At 42.3% G+C, this 25,463-nt stretch overlaps 1 protein-coding gene and 1 long non-coding RNA gene across 4 annotated transcripts in view; one reads left to right on the forward strand and one right to left on the reverse strand.

Moving 5' to 3' along the window:
• The window catches only part of LOC142599235 (uncharacterized), a 911,312-nt gene that overhangs the window by 593,814 nt on the left and 292,035 nt on the right, over window positions 1-25,463 (reverse strand). The gene's annotated exons all lie outside the window — the stretch shown is intronic.
• LOC104643041 (protein mono-ADP-ribosyltransferase PARP8-like) overlaps window positions 16,901-25,463 on the forward strand; it is a 77,511-nt gene continuing 68,948 nt past the window's right edge. For 2 of the 3 annotated variants that reach the window (XM_075738943.1, XM_075738944.1), the window contains exons 1-2: window positions 23,387-23,408; window positions 24,679-24,749. In XM_075738943.1, the coding sequence (XP_075595058.1) occupies window positions 24,742-24,749 (8 nt within the window). In that variant the 5' untranslated portion in view covers window positions 23,387-23,408; window positions 24,679-24,741. Of the gene's footprint in view, window positions 17,330-19,030; window positions 19,069-23,318; window positions 23,409-24,678; window positions 24,750-25,463 lie in introns of those variants that run through there. The other variant, XM_075738945.1, reaches the window with a different exon arrangement.

A 25,463-nucleotide genomic window follows, 5' to 3' on the forward strand; every position in this document is an offset into this window, starting at 1 on the left:
GAAAGGAGGCTGTAGTGAGGTGGGTGTTGGTCTCTTCTCCCAAGTAACAAGCGGTAAGACCAGAGGAAATGGCCTTAGGTTGTGCCAGGGCAGATTTAGATTGGATATTAGGAAAAATTTCTTCACTGAAAGAGTGGTCAGGCATTGGAACAGGCTGCCCAGAGAGGTGGTGGAGTCACCATCCCTGGAGGTGTTCAAAAAACACGTAGACGTGGCACTTCGGGACATGGTTCAGTAGACACGGTGGTGTTGGGTCGATGGTTGGACTTGATGATCTTAGAGGTCTTTTCCAACCTTAAGATTCTATGAAAAAGAGCATATCATAGTTGCTTCTGACAGCAGTGCTCCAAAAGGAAAAGAAAGAAACCAAAGAGAGGAAAAACAACTTTTTTCCTAAAAACTAAACAAAACCACAAACCAAACCAAAAGCAAGCCAAAACAAAAAAAAATTCCTGAAACTGTAGAAAACACATAGCAGAAGAAGATGGGCTCAACCCTGGAAATAAGGTTCCTAAAGTCTGTGATCATATATGATGCTCTGGCTGCAGCTGAGCTGGGTTAAGAGGTTACTGTCCCGAGTTTGTTTTGTGATCTGTATCCTGGAAAGACTGAAATTGAACAAAGAGTTAATGAGGATGATGGAGGAAGAATTCAAACCAGTGGGATCAGTGGAGAGAAGGAAGAACACAGAAGAGGAATTTAAAGACAATCTGTCAACAGGAGAGAGCTGGACCTGGTCAGATAGGGTGACTGCAAGAAGAGGCTACTTTTGTACTTCTGGATGAAATGGTCTGATTCTGGTATAGTCTGATTGTGGACAACCTGGCTTTGCACACATAGCCATATTTTAGTGTAACTCTATGTATAAAATGAGTGACACACAGCACACACTTTTTCCCCCCCAACTGTCTTTGATTTGCTTATTTCATAAATGCTTTTTTTATTTTTAGGAGTGCCCTCGTGTTTGTTGGAGTGATGATTAATCCTGTTGACTTCTGTGCATTTACTAGAAGTTGTCATGCTTTTTTCATTGGAAGCTTTGCAAAAAGGAAATGGTTGAGTTGCAGTCTTCTGTATCCCCTTTATTTGAATAACACGCTAAATCAAATGGGGCTTTATGAATAATGTTCACTGTTAGATTCAGATGCACTTTGTTTGTGTGAAAAGACCAGTAGCACAATTATTCTTAGTGACAAATGCAAACATATAATAACTTTGACTCAGCACCTCTGTTCCTCCAGGTTATGTCAAGAAATAAAAGCAGTGCCATTTTTGATGTATTGACACTGCTCATCTCTCTTTGGAATAGTTCTCATTTGTCATCAATAGATTTGCCTGGGATTTTTCATATGTCATCACACACACACATTCTCCACTATCCAGAGGAAAATATTACTCAGTCACTTATTTTCTGTATAATTGAAGGTGCACCATGGAGAGTTTTGATGTATAGTGAAAGGAAGAAAGAGTGTGTGGACAAATTTCAGTTCTTTGCAAGCACCTGGCTCTATCTAGAAGCAAAAAATAGCTGTGACTGATGCTGGGTCATCAGTTACTGGATCACATGGGATATGGAAACTCGTTGAACTAATGTGTTTCAGAAAGAGATTTAAGGTGGCCTATATATCTGAAAACATTGCTGAGATGCAGACATACACATTCAAAACATTTTAAAGGGTACTTAAAAGCTGTTTAGAAATCCATGAATTTTGTTTTAATTAGGAATTCAGAAAATAGCATGGATGTGAAAAGGTTCACAGGCCAATTGTATAGCAAGCTGCAATTATTAAAAAAAAAAAAAGTGCTGACCAAAATTTGCACCTTTTGGAATATATCTTGAAACTTTTAGCAAAGTGATTAAGTACTTGTTTTTAGAAATACCAGGAGTGTGGCAGAGGCCAGAAGTCTTGTATTTTCTGTGCAACTTGTCTGTAATCTTCTTTGTCAAGTACTAGACTCCCTTGAACTTTGTTGGGATTTAATTCAAGTTCTAAATACTGTTACAGAAAAGAAAATAAATTTTAATACAGTGAGAATATTCTTGCTGCCCTTGATTAACAGTCACTTTTTTCATAGCTGTGCTAATATGTGCATGACAACTTAGGTCATGCACATACTTTTGTCTTATTTGTGGAGACTTCTAATACTCATTTCCAGAAGATAAGAAGGTTGGTTTTCAGTAATTGTTATTTTATTTAATTACATCAGTTTTTATTTCACTCTTTTAAAAAAAAGCACAAGTCCTCTGCTTCAGTAGTTATTTCACTGTGTAAAAGAGCAAAAAGTCTGTATATTTATTTGTATTTTAAAAAGCCTTATGCAAACTTATTTTCAGAACCATGTCATGTAATGTGCTCTTCTGTATTTCTAACTTGCGTGATTCTAAGTACTGTTCGTCTGTCTATCTGTTTGGAGATGCACATCATTTTGGGGTTAGTGTTTTATGAAACTGGAACTTTATTCAGTTCCATTTATATTTTTGTCACATTATTGGGACTGTATTGTAAAGGTATCATGAATGAATGGAATGCAGTACTTGCTGATCTTCACACCTATATTTGGTAATAGTATTTACTTCACTCATGAATGTGATTCGCAATACATTTAAAATGTACGTTATATTATTATAAATGTACATTTATAAATACATTTTAAAAGTCTTCCATATTTTTACTAAAGACATTATGAAGTGAAAAGTAGCAATAGTTGATTAAATAATTTACCTAATAAGAAAATTCAGAATGCTGCCATAGTTTTATGTATATTTCTGAAAATGGGCTTCAATGGAGTGCTTCTTCCACTGATGTGTACTGAGTGTGATGGATTTTTTCAAAAGCTCCAGAGTGGAAGAGCAAGATTGTTTTTCCTGTAGCATGACTGCATTCTTTTTAAGAGCTCCATAGAAAGGTAATGAAGTGTGTAACAGCACAGTAGTTGTACGTACCAAGTGATGAAGTGATTTTGCTAATTCACTTGTTCATAAATTGTCAAAAATCCTCGCATTTCTTTCATTCCTGGTCGTGACAATTAAGCACCAAAAGGAGAGTTTGCATTAAGTTTCTGTAAGTAATACAGTAGTCATTTTTGCTTATTTTTCAATTGCTTTTATAGTGTGGCGGATTTTTTTTGTCCTGTTTTCAACATAGAACAAAATGGTTGTCTCCAGAATGTGATTTTGGAAGGTTTGTCTTTTGGCAGTGTCCATTAAGCAGAAGAGATCTTTTTGCCATAGAAAACTGCTGCTTATGGCTGCTGGGTCTCTTCTGCTGTTATTTGCATGCATACAAATTGGAAGAAATACTTGATTTTGAAGCCTTTTGCAGTTGTTTAACTATTAGTTTTGAACTGTAATTCTCTTCAGAGAATTTCCTAATTCAAATAAGATCAACTAAAAAATTAATGAATTTTTGTTTCTTGTTAAGTATTCCAAATTTTTTGTGTAAATAGCCTACCTAGTTTTTCAATAGGCCAATACCTAAATGCCTTCATCTCCTACCAATTCTCAAGGCACTTGTTCAAAAGTCAGACATTTCAGGAATGCAATTTGAAAGTTTTGTTAAATTTTGTTTGGATAGGATCTCACAGTACAGCTTCTGAAAATCACAATTTCCACCCTGTATTTGTGATATGATTTATTGCCAAGCTTCTCATAGAATCATAGACTCGCTTAGGTTAGAGAAGACCTTTAAGATCATCAAGTCCAACTGTTAACCTAGCATTGCCAAGTCTGCCACTAAATCCTGTCCCTAAGGGCCACATCTATGCATCCTTTAAATACCTCCAGGGATGGTGACTCAACCACTTCCCTGGGCAGCCTGTTCCAGTGCTTGATAACCCTTTTGGTGAAGAAATTTTTCCTAATATCCAATCTAAACCTCCCCTGGCACAACTTGAGGCCATAATTTGAGCTATTAAGTTTCAAACTGGATCTCAGACCAGTTAATAGAAAAGAGAGTGGCTGTGTTCATGGTGGAATCCTTTTGGAACCAATTTTCTTTCATTTGAGGAAAAAGGATGATCAGAAGTAAAATAGTAGGAAGGGTCTAGCTTCAGGATCAAATTGTGGCCGTGTTGAAGTAGAAGAGGAGGCTAAAGGATGTGAAAGTAATAGGAATCCATTGAAAGATTTGGAAGCCTTTTCAGAGATAAGGAAACAAAGGAGTGAAGATGGAAGGGTAAATATTTGCTGGATAATTAGTGGACATTTATGAAATGTTGTTCTGTTGCATGTTACATGTAGATACTAAAGATGAGTAGTAATTTTGAGAATTTAGAGCTAGAAATTGGTAAAAGAATACAATTTCAGTTGCATCTGTTCAATTGGACCTTGTTCTTATTCCTTCTATTGCCTTATCTAGAAGAGAGTAAAAACACCAGATCTATATCATGCTGTGCTTTCAGAAATATTATACAGGTCATTAAAAAGGCCCTTCAGCCCAAAGTTTTCACCAGTGTCCTGGTTCTGGCAAGGATAGAGTTAATTTCACAAGGAGCCAGGACAGGTGAGCCAAGCTGGCTGGGGGCTATTCCATACCATGTGACATCATGCTCACCATAAAAGGGGGCTAGTCGGGCAGGGGCGGTTGGGCATGTGGGCATGGCTCTGGGACATGTTGAGCGGTAGTCATCAGATCTGTAAATCGTTCTCTGTTATCACCCATTGTTACTATCTGTTATCAGCACTGTTGCTGATTGTTTCCCTCTCCCTTGCTGTCCCAGTAAACTGCCCTTATCCCAAGCCTCGAGGCTTTGCCCTTGTTTTTCCGTTCTCCTCCCCATCCCGCCGGGGGAGGGGTGAGCGAGCGGCGTGTGGCACTTAGCTACGGGCTGGGGCTAAACCATGTCAGTCCTTTTTGGCGCCCAACATGGGGCTCGAGGGGTTGTGATAATGACAAGTCTGACCCAAGTGTGTTAAAACAAAGTTGTTATAAGCATTTCTAATGTTATTGAAACAGTCGCTGGTCATAATGATGTTCTGTTTGGTCACATGGCTCTGTTTTGTAAACCCGTGTTTATTCTATGTAATCCCTGCGGTGCTGTTTATCACCTCTGGGAGAGGGGTTCGTGTTCTCATGTTGTTGTATTGTGTGATAATGACTTATGATAAGATATCATTGACAGTCATGGGTCTGAGCTGGTATGTGTATGTAGTATTTCGGTCAGGCCTGTACCTCAGTCAATATCTTTCAGAATTGATTAATAATTGGACCCAATCTATGGGGAAGACAGGCGGGGATACCTTCTCCCACTCTTTCACCTCCTCTTTTCCCTTTTGGTTGGTTACAACAATTTTTGAGTATTTTGAATACACTCGGAATGTTCAGGCCAGTATATTCCTATTGCTAGGTCTCCTGAATGCTTTCCCACTCCTGTTCAGGGTTAGCAAAAAATCTTTTCAAGAGTACCACCCAGGGATCTTCCCCAAGGCTGAGTGGTCAGGGCTGGCATGGCATGTGGGAGAGTATGGGCGGGTATCTAGAGACCTTTTCACCCCCAATGGTTTGGAGCTTCACTCCTGAACGATTGCAAGACCCTGATAAAATGGTAGAATATTTGAAAGGAAAATGCTGTGGGGATTCCAAGGAGACACAACTTACTGCGCTGTGCTGGGCCCTGGCCACAATCTATCAAACACTGCTTGACAGTAGACAGCACCATCCAGAGGGAGAGAGGGGACCCACAGGCACTGCAGCTGCCCAAGCCCCTGCAACAGACACTGTAGTTGAGCCAAAAGATCAACCCATACCAGTATCAGTTGCCCCTATACACAAACAGAAATACACAAGGAAATCGGTTCACTTGCTTAGTGAAAGATGATGATGAACCGGGACCATCACGAGAACAAGAAGAAGAGCCAGAACCAGAAGTGATTACTCGATCCCTGTCCCTGAGTGAGCTGCGAGATATGCCGAAAGATTTCAGCCGCCTTCCAGGGGAGCATATTATTACCTGGCTGCTCCGCTGCTGGGATAACAGGGCCAGTAGCCTGGAACTGGAGGGCAGGGAGGCCAAGCAGCTAGGATCCTTGTCTAGGGAAGGGGGCATTGACAAAGCAATTGGGAAGAAGGCACAGGCCCTCAGCCTCTGGAGGCGACTCCTGTCAAGTGTGAGGGAAAGGTATCCCTTCAATGAAGATGTCGTATGTCGGCCAGGCAAGTGGACCACTATGGAGAGAGGTATTCAATATCTGAGGGAATTAGCTGTGTGGGAGATGGTTTATTATGATCCGGACAATGCACAGTTGCCCACAGACCCCAATGAAGTCCAGTGTACCCGACCCATGTGGCGAAAATTTGTGCAAAGTGCACCATCGTCAATTACCGCCAGTGAGTTGGCATACGACTGGAAGAGTGAAGAGGCACCCACGGTGGACGAAGTGGCTGGCCGACTCCGGCAGTATGAAGAGAGCCTTTCTTCCTCCCTAGTCTCGGCTGTGGAGAAACTGTCTCAGGACATCCGGCAACTCAAAGAGGATATATCTTACTCCCCACCTGCACAGACCCGCATTTCAGCTGTTAGGAGTAAGCATTTTTCTGCTCCGGAGAGGGGATATAGAGCATACACACCACGAGGTATCCTGTGGTTTTTCCTGCGTGACCATGGAGAAGACATGAGGAAATGGGATGGGAAGCCCACCTCAACACTGCAGGCACGCGTACATGAGCTACAAGGCAAGACAGCTGTAAAAAGGGACTCTTGCAAGAAGAATGCTGCTCCAGTTTCCACCGGGCAGCCCCCCAGACCAAGTGAAAGGCCAGATCGCACTTCTGATCCTCTTGAAGGGACTTCTAAGTCCTTTTTGCAAGAGGTGAGTAGTGACTATGATGAGCAGGATTAGAGGGGCCCTGCCTCCAGCCAGGTGGAGGAAAGGGCAAATAGGGTGTATTGGACTGTGTGGATCCGATGGCCTGGCACATCGGACCCACAGGAGTACAAGGCCCTAGTGGACACGGGTGCACAGTGTACCCTAATGCCATCGAACTATGAAGGGGTGGAACCGATATCTATTTCTGGTGTGACGGGGGGATCCCAACAGTTGACTCTGTTGGAGGCTGAAGCAAGTCTAACTGGGAATGAGTGGCAAAAGTACCCCATTGTGACTGGGCCAGAGGCTCCGTGCATCCTGGGCATAGACTACCTCTGGAAAGGGTATTTCAAAGGTCCAAAAGGTTACAGGTGGGCTTTTGGAATAGCTGCCTTGGAGATGGAGGAAATTGAACCGTTGTCTAGTTTGCCTGCTCTCTCAGAGGACCCTTCTGTAGTAGGGTTGCTGAGGGTTGAAGAGCAACAGGTGCCGATTGCTACTACAACTGTGCACCGGCGGCAATACCGCACCAACCGAGACTCCCTGGTTCCCATCCACAAGCTAATTCGTCAACTGGAGGGTCAGGGAGTGATCAGCAGAACCCCCTCACCCTTTAACAGTCCCCTATGGCCAGTGCGGAAGTCCAATGGAGAGTGGAGGCTGACAGTAGACTATCATGGCCTGAAGGAAGTCACACCGCCGATGAGTGCTGCCGTGCCAGACATGCTGGAACTTCAATATGAACTGGAGTCAAAGGCAGCCAAATGGTATGCCACAATTGATATAGCTAATGCATTGTTCTCGATCCCTTTGGCAGCAGAGTGCAGGCCACAGTTTGCCTTCACTTGGAGGGGCGTCCAGTACACCTGGAATCGACTGCCCCAGGGGTGGAAACACAGTCCCACCATTTGCCATGGACTGATCCAGACTGCACTGGAACAGGGTGAAGCCCCAGAACACCTGCAATACATTGATGACATCATTGTCTGGGGCAACAGAGCAGCAGAGGAAGTTTCTGAGAAAGGGAAGAAAATAATTCAAATCCTGCTGCAGGCTGGCTTTGCCGTGAAACGAAGTAAGGTCAAGGGGCCTGCGCAGGAAATCCAATTTTTAGGAATAAGGTGGCGTCAGATCCCAATGGATATTATCAACAAAATAGCAGCCATGTCCCCACCAACCAACAAAAAGGAGACACAGGCCTTCTTAGGTGTTGTGGGTTTCTGGAGAATGCACATTCTGAATTACAGTCTGATAGTAAGCCCTCTCTACCATGTAACCCGGAAGAAGGATGATTTCAAATGGGCCCTGAGCAACGACAAGCTTTTGAACAAATTAAACAAGAAATAGTTCATGCCGTAGCTCTTGGGCCAGTCCGGGCAGGACCAGATGTAAAAAATGTGCTGTACACCGCAGCCGGGGAGAATGGCCCTACCTGGAGTCTCTGGCAGAAAGCACCAGGGGAGACTCGAGGTCGACCCCTGGGGTTTTGGAGTCGGGGATACAGAGGATCCGAGGCCCGCTACACTCCAACGGAAAAGGAGATATGGGCAGCCTATGAAGGGGTTCGAGCTGCTTCAGAGGTGATTGGCACTGAAGCACAGCTCCTCTTAGCACCCCGACTCCCAGTGCTGGGCTGGATGTTCAAAGAGAGGGCTCCTTCTACACACCATGCAACCGATGCTACGTGGAGTAAGTGGGTTGCACTGATCACACAACGGACTCGAATAGGAAGCCCCAATCGCCCAGGAATTCTGGAAGTGATCACAGACTGGCCAGAAGGCAAAGATTTCGGAATGTCGCCAGAGGAGGAGGTCACACGTGCTGAAGAAGCCCCACCGTATAATAAACTAACAGAGGATGAGAAGCCATATGCCCTCTTCACTGATGGGTCCTGTCACATTGTGGGAAAACATCGGAGGTGGAAGGCCGCTGTATGGAGTCCTACACGGCGAGTTGCAGAAGCTGCTGAAGGAGAAGGTGAATCGAGCCAGTTTGCAGAGGTGAAAGCCATCCAGCTGGCTTTAGATATTGCTGGAAGAGAAAAGTGGCCAATGCTGTACCTCTACGCTGGCTCATGGATGGTGGCCAATGCTCTGTGGGGGTGGTTACAGCAGTGGAAGCGGAGCAACTGGCAACACAGAGGCAAACCCATCTGGGCTGCCCCACTGTGGCAAGATATTGCTGCCCGGCTAGAGAAGCTAGTTGTAAAGGTACCTCATGTAGATGCCCACGTACCCAAGAGTCAGGCCACCGAGGAACATCAGAACAAGCAGCAGGTGGATCAGGCTGCCAAGATTGAAGTGGCTCAGGTGGATTTGGACTGGCAGCGTAAGGGTGAATTATTTCTAGCTCATGGTGGGCCCATGGCACCTCAGGTCATCAAGGAAGAGATGCAACATATAGATGGCCCCGTGATCAAGGGGTGGACTTGAGCATGGACGCCATCTCACAGGTCATCCATCAATGTGAAACGTGCGCCACAATCAAGCAAGCCAAGCGGGTAAAGCCTCTGTGGTATGGAGGCCGATGGTTGAAATATAAATATGGGGAAGCATGGCAAATCGACTACATCACACTCCCACAAACCCGCCAAGGCAAGCGTTATGTTCTTACAATGGTGGAAGCAACCACTGGGTGGCTGGAAACATATCCTGTGCCCCATGCTACTGCCCGGAACACTATTCTGGGTCTTGAAAAGCAAGTCCTGTGGCGACATGGCACCCCAGAGAGAGAATTGAGTCAGACAACGGGACTCATTTTTGGAACAACCTCATAGACACCTGGGCCAAAGACCATGGCATTGAGTGGGTGTATCACATCCCCTACCATGCACCAACCTCCAGGAAAATTGAAAGTTACAATGGACTGCTAAAGACTACCCTGAGAGCAATGGGTGGTGGGACCCTCAAACACTGGGACACACATTTAGCAAAGGCCACCTGGTTAGTTAACAGTAGGGGATCTGCCAATCGAGCTGGCCCTGCCCAGTCAAAATTCCCACGCCCAGTAGAAGGGGATAAAGTTCCTGTAGTGCGCATTGAAAATATGTTGGGTAAAACAGTTTGGGTTATCCCTGCTTCAGGCAAAGGCAAGCCCATCTGCGGGTTTGCTTTTGCTCAGGGACCAGGTTGCACTTGGTGGGTGATGAGAAAAGATGGGGAAGTCCGGTGTGTACCCCAAGGGGATTTGATTTTGGGTGAAAATAGCCCATAAATTAAATTGCATGATGTTAATAGCGATATACTGTATCAATGGTGTGACCATAAGAATCACCCAAAACTAATGAAGGATGGACTTTGGAACTGAACAAAGTGCCACGATGATGGAACTAGAACTGACTTCAGCAACTGGTGCCCAGAAACTTTATCGAAAATCACATCTTTGGCATCCAGACTGTGAGCATGGACCGGACCATACCAGATACACCGGCTGTGGAGACTCTGGATGCAGCGTGCAACCATCCAGCAGCACGCACCATCTCTCCTGCTCTGAGAGACTGTAATGGCAGATGGAACCCAAAACCCTGGACTAAATGAACTCGACAGACATTTTAGAGCGATAGCCCATAGAGTAAGGCAATGAGTTCTGTAAAACAATTTGGGCATTACGTAGATGGTATGGAATAAGGGGTGGATAATGTCCTGGTTCTGGCAAGGATAGAGTTAATTTTCACAAGGAGCCAGGACAGGTGAGCCAAGCTGGCCGGGGGCTATTCCATACCATGTGACATCATGCTCACCATAAAAGGGGGCTAGTCGGGCAGGGGCAGTTCGGCATGTCGGCGTGGCTCTGGGAAGGGTCGCTCAGTAGGTCGGTCCTTGGATCGGTAAATCGTTCTCTGTTATCACCCATTGTTACTATCTGTTATCAGCACTGTTGCTGATTGTTTCCCTCTCCCTTGCTGTCCCAGTAAACTGCCCTTATCCCAACCCTCGAGGCTTTGCCGTTGTTTTTCCATTCTCCTCCCCATCCCGCCGGGGGAGGGGTGAGCGAGCAGCCGCGTGGCACTTAGCTGCCGGCTGGGGCTAAACTACGTCAACCAGTATAACTTTATTTTTCTTATCAAGGTCTCACTGATCTTTTCTTTAGTTCACCAACTTGTTCAGAAGTTCATCCTGCCATATGATCAATACCACAGTAGCATTTAATCTTACATATTTGTCCATAGCTTACTTTGCTGAGTCTTAGTATTTTTCTTCAGGTATAGAGCTTTGTGCATCCTATTAATTTCTTGCATTACTTCATTGATGAACTAGATCTAGGACTGTGGATATTGTAAACAAAAAATAATCTCTTCTGAATTCTGTAGCTCCAGATGCATTGTCTTATTTACTTTCTTCTTATGTCTTGTTATAGATTGACATTAGACTGTCATAAGATTCCACATGATCAAAAATCTTGTTTCCGTTCTTCAGCAAGTTTGTGAGCTACAACATTAGCACACGGAGCTCTGTGTTAAAGAAAATCTACCAGACGTGAGTTGCCCTAGGTTTGCTTTATTGCAGCGCTGGATGCACGGGGGAAAACAGCTCCACCAAACATGCATGCCAGGTGATCACCAACATACAGGTTATATAGAATCAAAATATACATATTCATTATTTTTCTGAGAAAAGTCAGTCCTATGATAATAATTTCTTGGAATCCATTTCCACATTCTCCTCCCCATCACGCATGCTCAGTGATTTGAGTTGGTGGTCCTCAGGGGTCTCTGGTGGTCGTCAGTGGTCTTGCACCCATGTTCGCTGGATGACCCTCTTCTTGCAGGCATGCGCAGTATCCTTGCTGTGGATACACTTGTCCATTACAACTTACTTCATAAGATTAATATTCCCGGGCCTATTGTCCGGTTGGGTAGGGACTGTACAAGGAACGTAGCAGCATTGTACATTGCCATGGTCAGTTAGCTTCATTACCTATTACCTTGATTAGAAACCCCTTTCCCACGATTATAGTCTTTAAAACAGTTCTAGGCCTTAAGCAGCTTTCTAGTTAATATAAGTTTTCTTATAGCTAAGCTTCTATATTTTTTACACTCTGACTACTAGAGACAGCTAAAACTGGAATATAAACTAGATCACGATTTCCGCATTTAATAAGGCAGTAAGTCAACTGTTGTCATGGGAGAGAGCTGGTTGAATTGTCATAACCATTCCATAGGCATAAATCTTAGACTTGCGCCAGATGCTTCCCAAGAGTTTACATTTTGGGGGATTATTTTGCCTAGTAATATAATCAGTTTGGACTCTGGACTTATTTTTAAATAGCTTTGAGAAATTATAGCAATGTTAAATGCAGGTGAATCTGCTTGTTCTGTATCAAAATGGGACAGATTCATCTGAAAAACAGCAATTATGTTGTGGATCCTCATCTAGTTTATGAATTTGTTCTCAAATGCAGATAGACCTTTACAGGATAATCTCTCTGAAGAAGGAACAAATATAGTTAAAACACATTAGAAAAAGTTTGCAAGAAATACCCTGTTAATAGAATTGTTACTATGTTTATTGGGTTTGCGTGGCAAGGTTTTGGTAGAAGGGAGGCTACAGGGGCAGCTTTTGTGAGAAGATGCCAGAAGATTCCCCCATGTCCAATAGAGCCAGTGCCAGCCAGCTCCGAGATGGACCTGCCGCTGGCCAAGGCTAAGCCAATCAGTGACAGTGGTAGCACCTCTGGGATAACATATTTAAGAAGGGGAAAAAAAACTGCTGGCCAACAGCAGCTGGAAGAGAGGAGTGAGAATATGTGAGAGGAACAACTCTGCAGACACCAAGGTCAGTGAAGAAGGAGGGGGAGGAGAGGTGCTCCAAGCACCAGAGCAGAGATTCCCCCGCAGCCTGTGGTGAAGACCATGGTGAAGCAGGTTGTCCCTCTGCAGCCCATGGAGATCCATGGTGGAGCAGATATCAACCTGCAGCCTGTGGAGGACCCCACACCAGAGCAGGTGGAGGCACCTGAAGGAGGCTGTGACCCTGTGGAGAGCTCGTGCTGGAGCAGGCTCCTGGCAGGACCTGTGGACCCGTGGAGAGAGGAGCCCACACCAGAGCAGGTTTGCTGGCAGGACTTGTGACCCCGTGGGGGACCCACGCTGGAGCAGTCTGCTCCTGAAGGTCTGCACCCCATGGAAAGGACCCATGCTGGAGCAGTTCGTGAAGAACTGTAGCCCATGGGAAGGACTCACATTGGAGAAGTTCATGAAGGACTGTCTCCCATGGGAGGGACCCAATGCTAGAGCAGGGGAAGAGTGTGAGGAGGAAGGAGAGGCAGAGATGTGTGATGAACTGACAGCAACCCCCATTCCCTGTCCCTCTGTGCTGCTTGGCGGGAGGAGGTAGAGAAAATTGGGAGTAAAGTTAAGCCCAGGAAGAAGGGAGAGGTGGGGGGAAGGTGTTTTAAGATTTCTTTTTATTTCTCATTATCCTACTCTGACTTGATTGGTAATAAATTAAATTAATTTCCCCAAGTCTGTTTTGCCTGTGATGGTAATTGGTGAGTGATGTCTCCCTGTCCTTATCTCGACCCATGAGCCTTTCATCATATTTTCTCTCCCCTGTCCAGCTGAGGAGGGGGAGTGATAGAGCGGCTTGGGGGAGTGATAGAGTGGCTTGGTGGGCACCTGGTGTCCAGCTAAGGTCAAACCACCACACTAAGCTAAGACTTGGGCTCTACACATTAATATTATTTTAAGCAATACAAAATTTACATTAAAAACTCATAAGCAGTGAAACATGACAACTCTCACTAGTTTCTCATGTTTGTTAAATAACAAAAAATTTACAAGGCCATTTCTAGTATGAAGCTTGTTCTGAGCTTAAGGGTTGAGAAATATATGTACTGTAGGATGTCTTCTAGAGAGGGTCTAAGCCTAATAAAACAAATAACATGATCATTGAGGCTTTGTTTAAACACAAAAGTTTAAGTATGTCCATGTAGCGAAAGCAATATAACTGAATGAACAAGGATGATGGTTGGCTGGTTAGAATGTATTTATGGGAATTATAAAATTATAGTGCTACAAGCTGTATTTATAGCAATGTAATTGCAATAGGGTTGTACAGAGGTACTGCATTGCCAGAAGGAAAAATCACATCCCTCACTGGAATAATCACATTGTATTTCTATGTGGAGGCCAGGCCTAAATTAATTCCAGTTGCATTTCTGAGTACTTAAACGAGAAAGCTGCTTCAGTAAAGGCTTGCTTTGGCTCTGAGAGGTTTTAACACCAAGAGATGTTGAACATCTGCATCTTCACTGAAGCCTGTGCTTTTTGAAGGTGCTGTAAGCCATCACAGTCCTGTGTTTCTGTCTTGGCTCTAAATCTCATTGAAGTCAGCAGGAAAATGCTTGGGTGGCTGCAGGACTGGAACCTCTTAGGAAACCTTTGTTAGCCTGGTATATCTTGTTTTTGACAAATCAGGTACACAGTCGTTAGGAAACAGTTTATCCTGAGTGCAGAAAAATGTGCCAAAGTGTGATTATATGTGACAATCACAGTGGCGAGCTGGGACACAAAACTGAATTTTGTTCTGTTCAGTAGTTTTATTTCGGTGTTTTGCTTCCATAGCCTGCACATAACTAACATATGATTACAAGCCCAAGCAAAGCACCACCACCTCTCTCTGGGGGCTCAAACAATCCATTTATTCTCCCCAAATACAAGTTTAAATATGTGTGAGAGGAATGGCCTATCTAAAAGGCTGTTCCCACGAGAGCTTTCTCAGGCATAATACTTCACTAATACTTCTCAGAGTACACTGATTTGGGGACACTGAAGAGAGGGCAGCACAGAGATCCCAACATGTGCCGAAGATGTGAATTTAGATAGAAAGAAGACAATTAGACATTACCTTGGGGGGGGCTATTAGTGCAAAAGGGTTCAACATATCCAGCATAATACACAAATAGTTCTGCTGAGTCGAGGACTAAAATAAGTTTGTTCAGTTCCTAAACTGAGTCAGTAGTGCTTCTAATAAAAGCTACTGATTCATTTTAATTGGAAGTAAATATGCCATTTTCAGGCACTTTGTTTTTTAATCTTTGTTTCACATCTCCTTTAAATGCTTTCTTCTGAAGTGGCAGCACGGCATTATCAGATTCCGTTATTATTTCCAATGTATTACCATTTGATTTTGGTTTGGCAGATAGAATTTATATTAATGCTTTTCAGATGGAGGTGGCATCAGATTTTGGTGGTAATTTATTTTCTGTAAGGCGACTTTATTACTGGGATCACAGAATAATTTTAATTTATATGATGTTTATATTTCCTTTCCCCTCTCTGATAATATTCATCTTAGTAGTGAGCCCACTACTGGATTCAGTGAGCTCTGGATCACAACCTTAAATTGCTTCCATCATATCTGAGAAGTCCTGGCAGTCTGGCGAAGTTCCCGCTGACTGGAAGAGGGGGAACATATCACCCATTTTTAGGAAGAGTAAAAAGGAAGACCCAGGGAACTACAGGCCGGTCAGTCTCACCTCCGTGCCTGGCAAGATCATGGAGCAGACCCTCCTGGAGACTATGCTCAGGCACATGGAAGATAAGGAGGTGATTGGTGACAGACACCATGGCTTCATTAAGGGCAAATCGTGCCTGACAAACTTGGTGGCCTTCTATGGTGGGGTGACAGCGTTGGTGGACAAGGGAAGGGCAACTGACGTCATCTTCCTGGACTTGTGCAAGGCATTTGACACTGTCCTGCACAACATCCTTGTCTCTAAACTGGAGAGACATGGATTCGATGGATGGACCACTCGGTGGATAAGGAATTGGCTGGATGGTTGCACTCAAAGAGTTGTGGTCAACAGCTCAATGTCCAAGTGGAGAACGGTGACGAGTGGCGTTCCTCAGGGGTCGGTATTGGGACCGGCACCGTTCAACATCTTTGTCGGCGACATGGACAGAGGGATCGAGTGCACCCTCAGCAAGTTTGCTGACGACACCAAGCTGTGTGGTGTGGTCAGCACCCTGGAGGGAAGGGATGCCATCCAGAGGGACCTGGAAAGGCTGGAGAGGTGGGCCCGTGTGAACTGCATGAAGTTCAACAAGGCCAAGTGCAAGGTCCTGCATGTGGGTTGACGCAATCCCAAGCACAGCTGTAGGCTGGGCGAGGAATGGATTGAGAGCAGCCCTGAGGAGAAGGACTTGGGGGTATTGATTGATGAGAAGCTCAACATGAGCCGGCAGTGTGCGCTTGCAGCCCAGAAAGCCAACTGTGTCCTGGGCTGCATCAAAAGAGGTGTGACCAGCAGGTCGAGGGAGGTGATCCTGCCCCTCTACTTGGCTCTTGTGAGACCCCACCTGGAGTACTGCGTCCAGCTCTGGGGCCCCCAGTACAGGAGAGACATGGAGCTGTTGAAGTGAGTCCAGAGGAGGTCTCGAAGCTGACCAGAGGGCTGGAGCACCTCTCCTATGAGGACAGGCTGAGAGAGTTGGGATTGTTCAGCCTGGAGAAAAGAAGGCTCTGGGGAGATCTAATTGTGGCTTACCAGTACCTGAAGGGGGCCTACAGGAGAGATGGAGAGGGACTGTTTATCAGGGAGTGTAGTGACAGGACAAGGGGTAATGGGCTTAAGCTGAAGGAGGGTTGATTTAGATTAGATGTTAGAAAGAAATTCTTTACTGTGAGGGTGGTGAGGTACTGGAACAGATTGCCCAGAGAGGTTGTGGAGGCCCCCTCCCTGGAAGTGTTTGAGACCAGGTTGGATGAGGCTTTGGGCAATGTGGTCTAGTGGAGGGTGTCCCTGCCCATGGCAGGGGGGTTGGACCTAGATGATCTTTGAGGTCCCTTCCAACCCTAAGCATTCTATGATTCTATGATTCTATGTTTCCAGGGTCTGGTTTGAAACTATTTCTAACCTGCATTTTCACGAATCTTTTCATTTTAGTTCCATCTCACAAGACCTACAGTATATTTTTTTCTTGTTAATTTGCATTTAATGTTGCCACAGATGCTGCTGTCACAGATGATGATGAAGGAAGAGAAATACACTTTCATAGGGTTTCTGCACATAGGAGCATAGAGTAATTATGTGGGGGGATGACCTGTGCAGAGTACCTGGTCTGCCCCCCACTCAAAGCAGAACGAACTTCGAAGTTATGTCCAGCTTCAAAGCTAGATTATGTTGCCTTATCCAGTTGAGTTTTGAATATCTTCACTGATAGAAATTCTGTAACTTCTCTAGCCCCTGTTCCTGCCCTCAATATGAAGAACTTTTTTTTTAATATGTATGTGGAATTTCCCTGCTTTGTTGCAGCTTTTAAATTGGAGTGAGATAGTTTTTAAATTTGAACATGAAGTAATGTCTGAGTTCTAGAAAGATTTTTCTTTTCTTAGAATAAAAGTCCACATTTGAAGATAATCCTATATAACAGTAGTCAAACAAACCTATACACAGCAGTTCTGGAGACAGCAAAGAGGTGTGACAAGCAGTCAGTCTAAAAGAATAAGACTGAAGTATTTCTTTTGGTAGTAGAAGGAAGAAGTCATGGTTACAAGCACAACGTCTAGAAGATAATTTTTGGTAAGAACAGGCCTTTAGTTAACTTCTTCGGGGCTTTTTTGGTGGGGTTTTTTTGCACCACAGGACAAAATTTTCCACACGAGACTGCACTGAGATATAACATTTCCGTATTTTGGAACATTTCCCTATTTAAAATAGTGATATTTAATTCATTACAGATTTATTAGATTTAAATATCCCAGTCTTTAGGGAAAATACTCCAAGATGAGGGGATACAGATGCTGCCTATTCCAAATGTCTGAAAAATAACTTAAAGAGAAAAATCACAAAATGTTGAATTCCCACAGTGATGGGATTTAATTCTGGCTTGACTGAGGCTATCAAGAGCTGTGTGGCTAAATCTGTTGTCAGCTGTAATAAACACTCTTTCTACTTCAATTTATGTGAACATTTGCACCTGTTGAAGAAACAGGCATCTTTGCTTCTTAGTCAAACAATACATAAAATGAATTACGCTAGAATAGATTATGTGCAAAAACAGATGACAGAGCTGTGTGGTAATAGATTGACTTATGGAAGAAAGTGTGAGACCTACTTTTTTTTATTGATTGCCTCTTCCAGTTATTGGATAGTGAAACTAGACCTCATTTAACAGATGTCCTTGAGAAACAAAAAGAAAAAAAAATCATCCATGGTTTTATTTTATAATCTACGTGGAAGCTGTATTCATGTAATTTAGAAAGATCCACTGAATCAGTTTTCAGCAATGTACAATACATACCAAAATTTATTGAGGACTGTGTCATCCTGCCTTTGTCTGTCTGCTTAACTCACTACAGACATGAACACACATCATGTATTATTAAAATATGTAGGTTGACACATACAATTTATAGGATTTAGAAGTGGAAAGATCATGAATTATACAACAGAAAGCTTTCAACATGCTGCAGAGTTGAATGTTTTTAATGCAAAATGAAAATGCACATTAACCTTAAAAAAAATCAAAGGGACTTAGTGGGTACTTAAATAACTGAGCAGACCATCATGCCCATTTGTCCGGCTTCTGGCAGTGAGTTTAGTGAACATCTCACTGGGTGGTAGGGAAAGCACATGTGGGCTGAGCTGGAGGAACGGGACAGCATGCTTTTATGTCCATTTTCTGGTGAAACAGATTCAGGTAGTCCATGTAGTGAAGCTACTCTTTAGTGTGACTGTGGCTCTTTCAAAATTAATTTGAACTCAGCTTGACAGAGAGGTAGAGGTGTCAAATAAGATTGCCACAACTGTTATAAATATGGGGGTTTGATGAGAGGAAGGAGTCCAAACCATACAGACCCTTTGCTGAGACTAGCAGGAACATATGGAAGTACTACTGAGCCTTGAGTAAACCCCAGAAACAGATGCAGAGAAAACTGGGCTTTTCTAGTTCTGGTGTTCAAAGAGAACCTTTTTTTTTTTTTTTTAAAGCATAAGTACAGACATTGTGAAATATTACTCTAAAGTGAATATAATATTCTTTTTACAAAGCTTGAAATAGGGATGTGCCAATTTAGCAAAGTAAGCTTTCAAAATGGGCATGACTTTTTTTTTTTAGCTGCACACTTCAAAAGCCATCAAAATAGCTGTTACCTTCTGTCCTGGAAACTGTCAGGAACCTATAAATAAACATAAAATAATACAGGATCAAGAAAAGAATCTTATGACAGCAGTTGTTGTTATTAATTCTGTTGTTTCTTTTTTTTTTTTTTCTTTTTGCAGTGTATCCTATTCAGTGCATGTCTCTGAGGATTACCCAGGTACAGTGCAACGTTCTTGTCAGTGACACTTGTATGCATGTTACTGCAATTTGCAATATTCAGATGAGATTATTTGAAAGGGTGTTAATGTCTTCCAGGTACATCCTTGTGCTAATCATTTTCCATTAGTTAGATTATTTTCACAGTCATTTCTCCTTTTCAGACATTATTTATCAACTGGGTCAGGGTGAGAAAACCTGGTTCACAAGTTTACAGAGACAAGAGGTTGTGATGCTTTCCGTATCTGGAGCCAACAGTGATAGGAGCGAGAAAGCACCCAACTCCTCTTTGGCATGGTAGATAAAGTTTGATCTTTCAAGAGGCTGCACAGTCTGGCACGGGGCCAGCAAAGCACTTCTGTGTTAGACCTTAATGAGACTACTCACATTCTTAAAGTTAAGCCTGTGGACTGTGCGTTGATACTTCTCAGGGTCTGTTGCAGCCAAGGGTTTATGTATGGGTATGTCTTTGGTAACATAAGCTTGCAAAGTTGTTCCCAGCTGCTCAGTCCTGCCTCCCTGTCATACCCTGAGCTGGGTTGGCAAAAGCATTTGTGCTACCACGTGGCCAACCCAGGCAAGGGGAATTATCCATATGAAAGACAACCAGGAAAGAGCAAAAGCTAGTTTTCAGCTAGCTCGTTCCCCCGATTTCCTTCATAAAGAGACTACACAGACACTTCAGGTGGCACAGAGGTTAGCAGAAGCAGGGGAGGGAAGTGAGGGTGAGGGCAGACAGGCACTGGGCAAGTAAAGGTACATGGTACTACTGTTGGATTGCACCACATTGTGTATTTTGCACCTGGGAGTATTTAATAGTGTAAGTACCGTGAATTATATGAAACCCTCTGGCCTTTTTTGATCATTATCCATAACATCTCTGTAATATTTCTAAAATAAATGTTTCTTTTAGAATCTCTAAAGAAGCGAGACTTTAATCTTCTTCACTGATAAGTAGGAGTAGACTATGTTCAAAACACCAGAGTGTTTGAAGCAGATGCAGAGAGAAATCAGCATCAACAGTGATGCTAAATACAATGGATTATGTGAAAGAATGCTCACAACCTTCGTGAGAGATATTTTCTTTCACCAGTAAAAACTGGAGGAAAAACTGCTACTAATAATAATCTATTCAACATGTAGTAAGCAGAGAAACTGAGATTCATAAAATACACAGTTATATCAGTGATAAATTGATTCACTGATTACTCCATTGACTTAACAATGAAAGGAGGGACAAATAGTTGAAAAAAATCTGCATCATATTTTATTAATGGTTTGTTTTATTAAACATCAGTAATGGATTTATTCATTTCAGGGATTAAGCTATTATGAAGGCACTGAATTTGATCTCTATGAACCCCTAAACTAGATGGCAAGCTGGAGCATTGAACCAGCAGTTACTCCCACAGCACATAAGATCTCATCTCCTGGCAAACTCTTCTCTCTGACAGACCTCAAACTTCCCTTATGGATGCTGTTTGTAGCATGCCCTGATGGCCTACAAGCCTGAGTGACTTTGGTGGCTCTAAAACCTAATGAATATTCTCTGCCATCACCCCAGCTAGAAAATTTCAACATTTTACACTTCAATCATTTCGAAGAGCTGATTTCATTCATATCTCAAGCTTTTGCAGTATGTATGTTTGCTTTGTGATGAAGCTCACAAAGGCACACTGAAGAACTTAATAGGAATAGTGTTGAGACAGTAATGTCTCAAAGTTATATATACATTGCTGAAATTGTGAAAATATCACTTAAAATTTTAGAGGCAGGTAATATCAGTTCCAGCAAAATATCTTTGTAACCATTTTCTCATAACATTGACACAACCAGGGGAAAATAATGCTCCTAAGGAGCAGTTATAGAATCTAACATCAGTGAATAGACTAAAGTTCCATTAATATGAGTGGATCATGTCTCCTGTGCGAACCATTACAGCAGCAAGCATTTTGCTAATGAATATATGTTCTGAGTGATACATGTTGGCTGCCATAAACTCATAGAACTGCTGTAATCTTTTAGCCCAGTGATTTGTGGGTTACACACATGTTAACAGAAACATCCTTTTCTTAGACCTCGTTAGAGACAGAGAGAACCAGTTTGACATCAAGTGGTTTGTTGCATCCCTCCACTAGGTCCAGGCAGACTCCGCTTAAGAGAGGTGTTCCTGGGTGTAGTGTGTTAGAAACTGGATGTTGAAGAAAGCAAACCAAACCCAGTATCTTAATTTCAAGTTTCATTAGACTGATGGAAGGAAAGAAAAAAAAAAAAACAACCCAATGGTTGCCAAATAGAAAAGGAAAACAAAAACTTGGCAGTGAAAAGTATATTATCCAGCTGCCAAGAAAGAATGACAAACAATGGAAATAAAAATATAATTAAATTAATATATGTATATCTTGATAACTGTATATTCTGTACAGCGCATATTGTTGTTTTTTCCTACTATTTCATACAGCAATAAGTTCTAGCGCATGGATTTCCTTTGTCCCATCCATATATATGGTATACTTAGAGTGAAATGCTAACCTTGGTTATTCCAGCTCATTAGACTCTATACCAGGTACACTCCCAAACCATGTGTTGTATACCCAGAGCCATCCAGTATGGTGAGGCTGACACTGAAATGATGGCAGCAAGGTGGAGCATGCAAATAGAGGCAGGGGTTCGTGGAGAGGGTGAGATGCAGCTGTCCTAGAGGCATAGTTAACAGCCTGTCCTGCCAACAGACAAAAGTGGGAGGAGTGAATGCTGGCAGATGGCTGGAGGGACCACATTTTATTCGCACAATGCTGTGGCTCTAAAACACATCCCTGTGCCAAGTGTGTTGCCGAGCAGACACAAACTGAGCAGATGGAGCAGGTTGCTGCGCCCACTGGAGTGCAGTGCTCAGGGAAAAGTGGTGTCAGCCTCCTGCAGCAATTGCCTGCTCGCAATATATGTTTGTTGAGCTGAGTGCAGATTACTCAGATTACCTCATGGGATGGCACAGGAGTGGAAATAGGCGAAGGTGTGGGATAGTGTCAGACTCGGTAAATCTGTGTGAATGTAGCAGAAAGGCTGTTTTACAGGCAGTGGGCTGGGAAAGCCCAACATGCCTGTCTGTGTGTGGTAGTGCAGCTGTTAGTCTGCAAAGGCAGCGTGGCACACCTGTGTGAGAAAGGAGCAGCAGCACCAGGGCTTTGTCTTGATACAGGCTTCTAAGAACCACTGTAATACAAGTAATAATATTGCTGAATTTACTGATCAATTAATGTTAACATTTTTAACATTTCACTGGAAGCACTGTGGTCAAAGGCTTTGAGATTGCAGCAGTATGCTTAAAATTATGTGTGAGTTCACGCACTTTGCTGATGTGGGACTGGAGTGTTCGAAATTACAATAGATCAAGTCCTTGTTTCAGTTCTCTTATTTGTCTCTTTATCTGCGATTATCTTAATTGTCAGCCTTTTCTGCTCTAGAGCATATGTTTCAATTCAGCCCAGATCAGTAGAAAACAAAATCTTATTACTTTCATAGGCAGTTCAGCAATTAATGCAAAAGAAGCTTCTGCAGATACTACAGAAAAAATTGTTGCTCCTTGTTTGTTGTTACTAAACATTTGGCTGGAAAGAAAAACAAACAAATGACAGACTAATTTCCACATTTTGTAAGAAAGTTTGGAATACACTTTCCATATTCATACCTAACATTTTTGTTAAGTGGGAGGAAAGATTTATTTTTTTTTCCTGAATTAGGTACAAGAAAGGTTATCTACTGGTTAGAAGATACTTCAAACATCCTTTACGTGACTAGGCAAAATGAGGCACAGGTATTTTGCATAATGGGCTGTTAACACCTAGCTCTGAATGCAGCCTTCACTCTGCACATCAGACCTAGCTTGAGTTTTAGTGTCAGGCATGACAAAAAAGCATAGAACGAGTCTTCATTTTGGAAAAGGTTGGCTCAAACCCCCATAAGCCTTGTGGGACAGTTCAGAGCAGTGCTTGGTATGATTCTTGAAAGCCATGACATTGGACTCCAGGGGTTTGCTTTTATAAAATTTGGGTCCAAATCTTCCATCCTTTTGGTATTTTTCTTTTCATTAGCAATCTCAGCAGAAAAAAACACACTGGGAAGATGATAGTGCTGGGCTTCCCTCACCACATGGGAAGTGATTCCTTATGGTACATGGTGGGATGGGCAATGTTGGAAGGGCCTGGCAGAGCACAATTGGACTTCACCATGCAAGGTGTTTTTCTTTTGTAGATAACACTTATGTTTCCAGTTCTGATAATGATGAAGATGTGTTAGTTACAACAGAGCCAATTCCAGTAATTTTCCACCAAATTGCTACAGGTAATCTTATGTCCTGAGTGTTTTATCAAGTTCATATTTTGTGAGGAAAGACAAGACGTTTCCTGTACTTAAAAGGAGATGTTAAGGTGTGTACAGTTTGCTATTTTCTTACAGTCTTGCTGTAGTAAATTGTCATACATTTCAGAATAGAAGAAATGAAAATATTTCTTTTGGGGATCAACACGATTGTGTACGCAGAATGTATTTTATTCTTTTAATGTCTTACAGTCTGTGTTAAAGCAATTCTCCTTGAATACAGTTAGAGGTGCTTAATACTTCCCAATTATAAGTTTTCATGCTCACTTGCTTAAAACTTCACTAAATATTCACCATTGGGGATGAAACATTCTAGAACTACCATTGCCTCTGGAAATTTCAGGAAATTTCAAACAAAATGGTTCAGCTGTTTCACTAAATGGGACAATAGAAAAAAATATTTTTTTTCCCAGTGATTTTTGGGAACCTCTTCATTTGAAATTATTTCCATACTTTCAAAAAGTATTTGATACATGAAAGGGCATGCTTTTCAGACATCTAGGCATATTTATACAATATATAATCAAGATTTGTGCATACTCCACAGAGATTTTTTAGATTTTAGCAGCCAAATTCCCTGATGATTTCAGGCTGCAAGATAAACTGCATAGAGCAGTCTTAATTCTGGCAATTCTTCAGATAGGAACACTTGACTTTGAAGACTTTTTACTATTATAACAATACTTTAGGGTTTTTTTTTTTGCATAACACAGAATTACTTTGAATTCCACTGGGAAACCAATATGATTTTCAGTCTCTGATCTCATCTATACTGATGTAAATAAATTAAAAAAAATAAATTAAGTCAGTGGAGTGGCACCCAAACAAAAACTGGCCATTATAGTCAGAAGTTTAAGATAAATTTTACTTGCAAATATTTCTGTAACTTAAAAAGAAATAAAGCCTGTCATTTAAAATAGATTAAAACCCTATATGATTTTTTGTTCTTTTATAAAGTATACAAAATTAATGAATGACACTGAAGTGTAAATTACAGAGAAAAACAAATCTCCTAGATGGACCAGATGAGTTTCATTTCACAGTTAAAAATATGAGTCTTCTGAGATGTTTGGGCTTCTTAATTTTAGACTGTTGTATTGTAAACTCTGGTGCTTTTCATATCTGTAACTTTTTGTTTCTTATTTGCTCTACTACTCTAAGTATTTCAAGTCTGCATATGCAAAATTATTTCACATTTTTCACATATGTTCCTTATTTTCCCATTTCTTTTAAGAATTAAGAAAAACCAGTGATGTCAACTATTGCTTATCCATAAAATCAAAATTACAGAGGGAAAATGGAGAGGTATGTATTTCTTGTATATATATTTTAACAAGTTATTTTAAGAAAGAACAGAAAATAATAAAATATTAATATTTACCATAGATTTCCTGTCAAATCTATGCTTACCCAAACTGTAGGTAATATAACATTTTATAAGGTGAGCGTAGTTCTCTGGGTTTCATACATGGATTAACAAGTGAATCAGTTGGGATAGGGATGTTCCCATCCTAGGAGATATGGTTTTGACATTTATTTTATTTTTTGTTCAGCAGTGGCATAGACCCTTTCTGCCCCAAAAATACAGCTTTCCTGGAGTAGATCATTATGCCATTACCTTTTAACCTAGTCTTGCACATAGGACCACATCCCATTTATTAGCTCATTGCTTCTTCATGTGGACTACAGCAGTCCCGCTGGAGTCTCTGGACCTCTGCATGACACTATTCACCATAAGTAGCACCTGGAGTATTAAGGCGTTCCAATCACGGCTGTATTTGTGCTGTACCTCTAGCATGGGTCCCTGACCAGTCTCACTGAGAAAGAAAGAAGTGGCACTAACATAAAGGTATACAGGGGTTGACAGTATTATGGGCTCAAAGAAAGTACCACATAGGCTCCCAACCCAAGCAAGTAATTGAGCACTGGATCAAGAATTCAAGTTCTTAACTTAAAGACTTCCTTTGGTAAGGGTGGTTGCTTTGTTTGGAATACTTGTTTCTTGACTACTGCTTTTTA

This window comes from Balearica regulorum, chromosome W (genome assembly GCF_011004875.1).
Source record: "Balearica regulorum gibbericeps isolate bBalReg1 chromosome W, bBalReg1.pri, whole genome shotgun sequence".
NCBI classification, from domain to species: Eukaryota; Metazoa; Chordata; class Aves; order Gruiformes; family Gruidae; genus Balearica; species Balearica regulorum.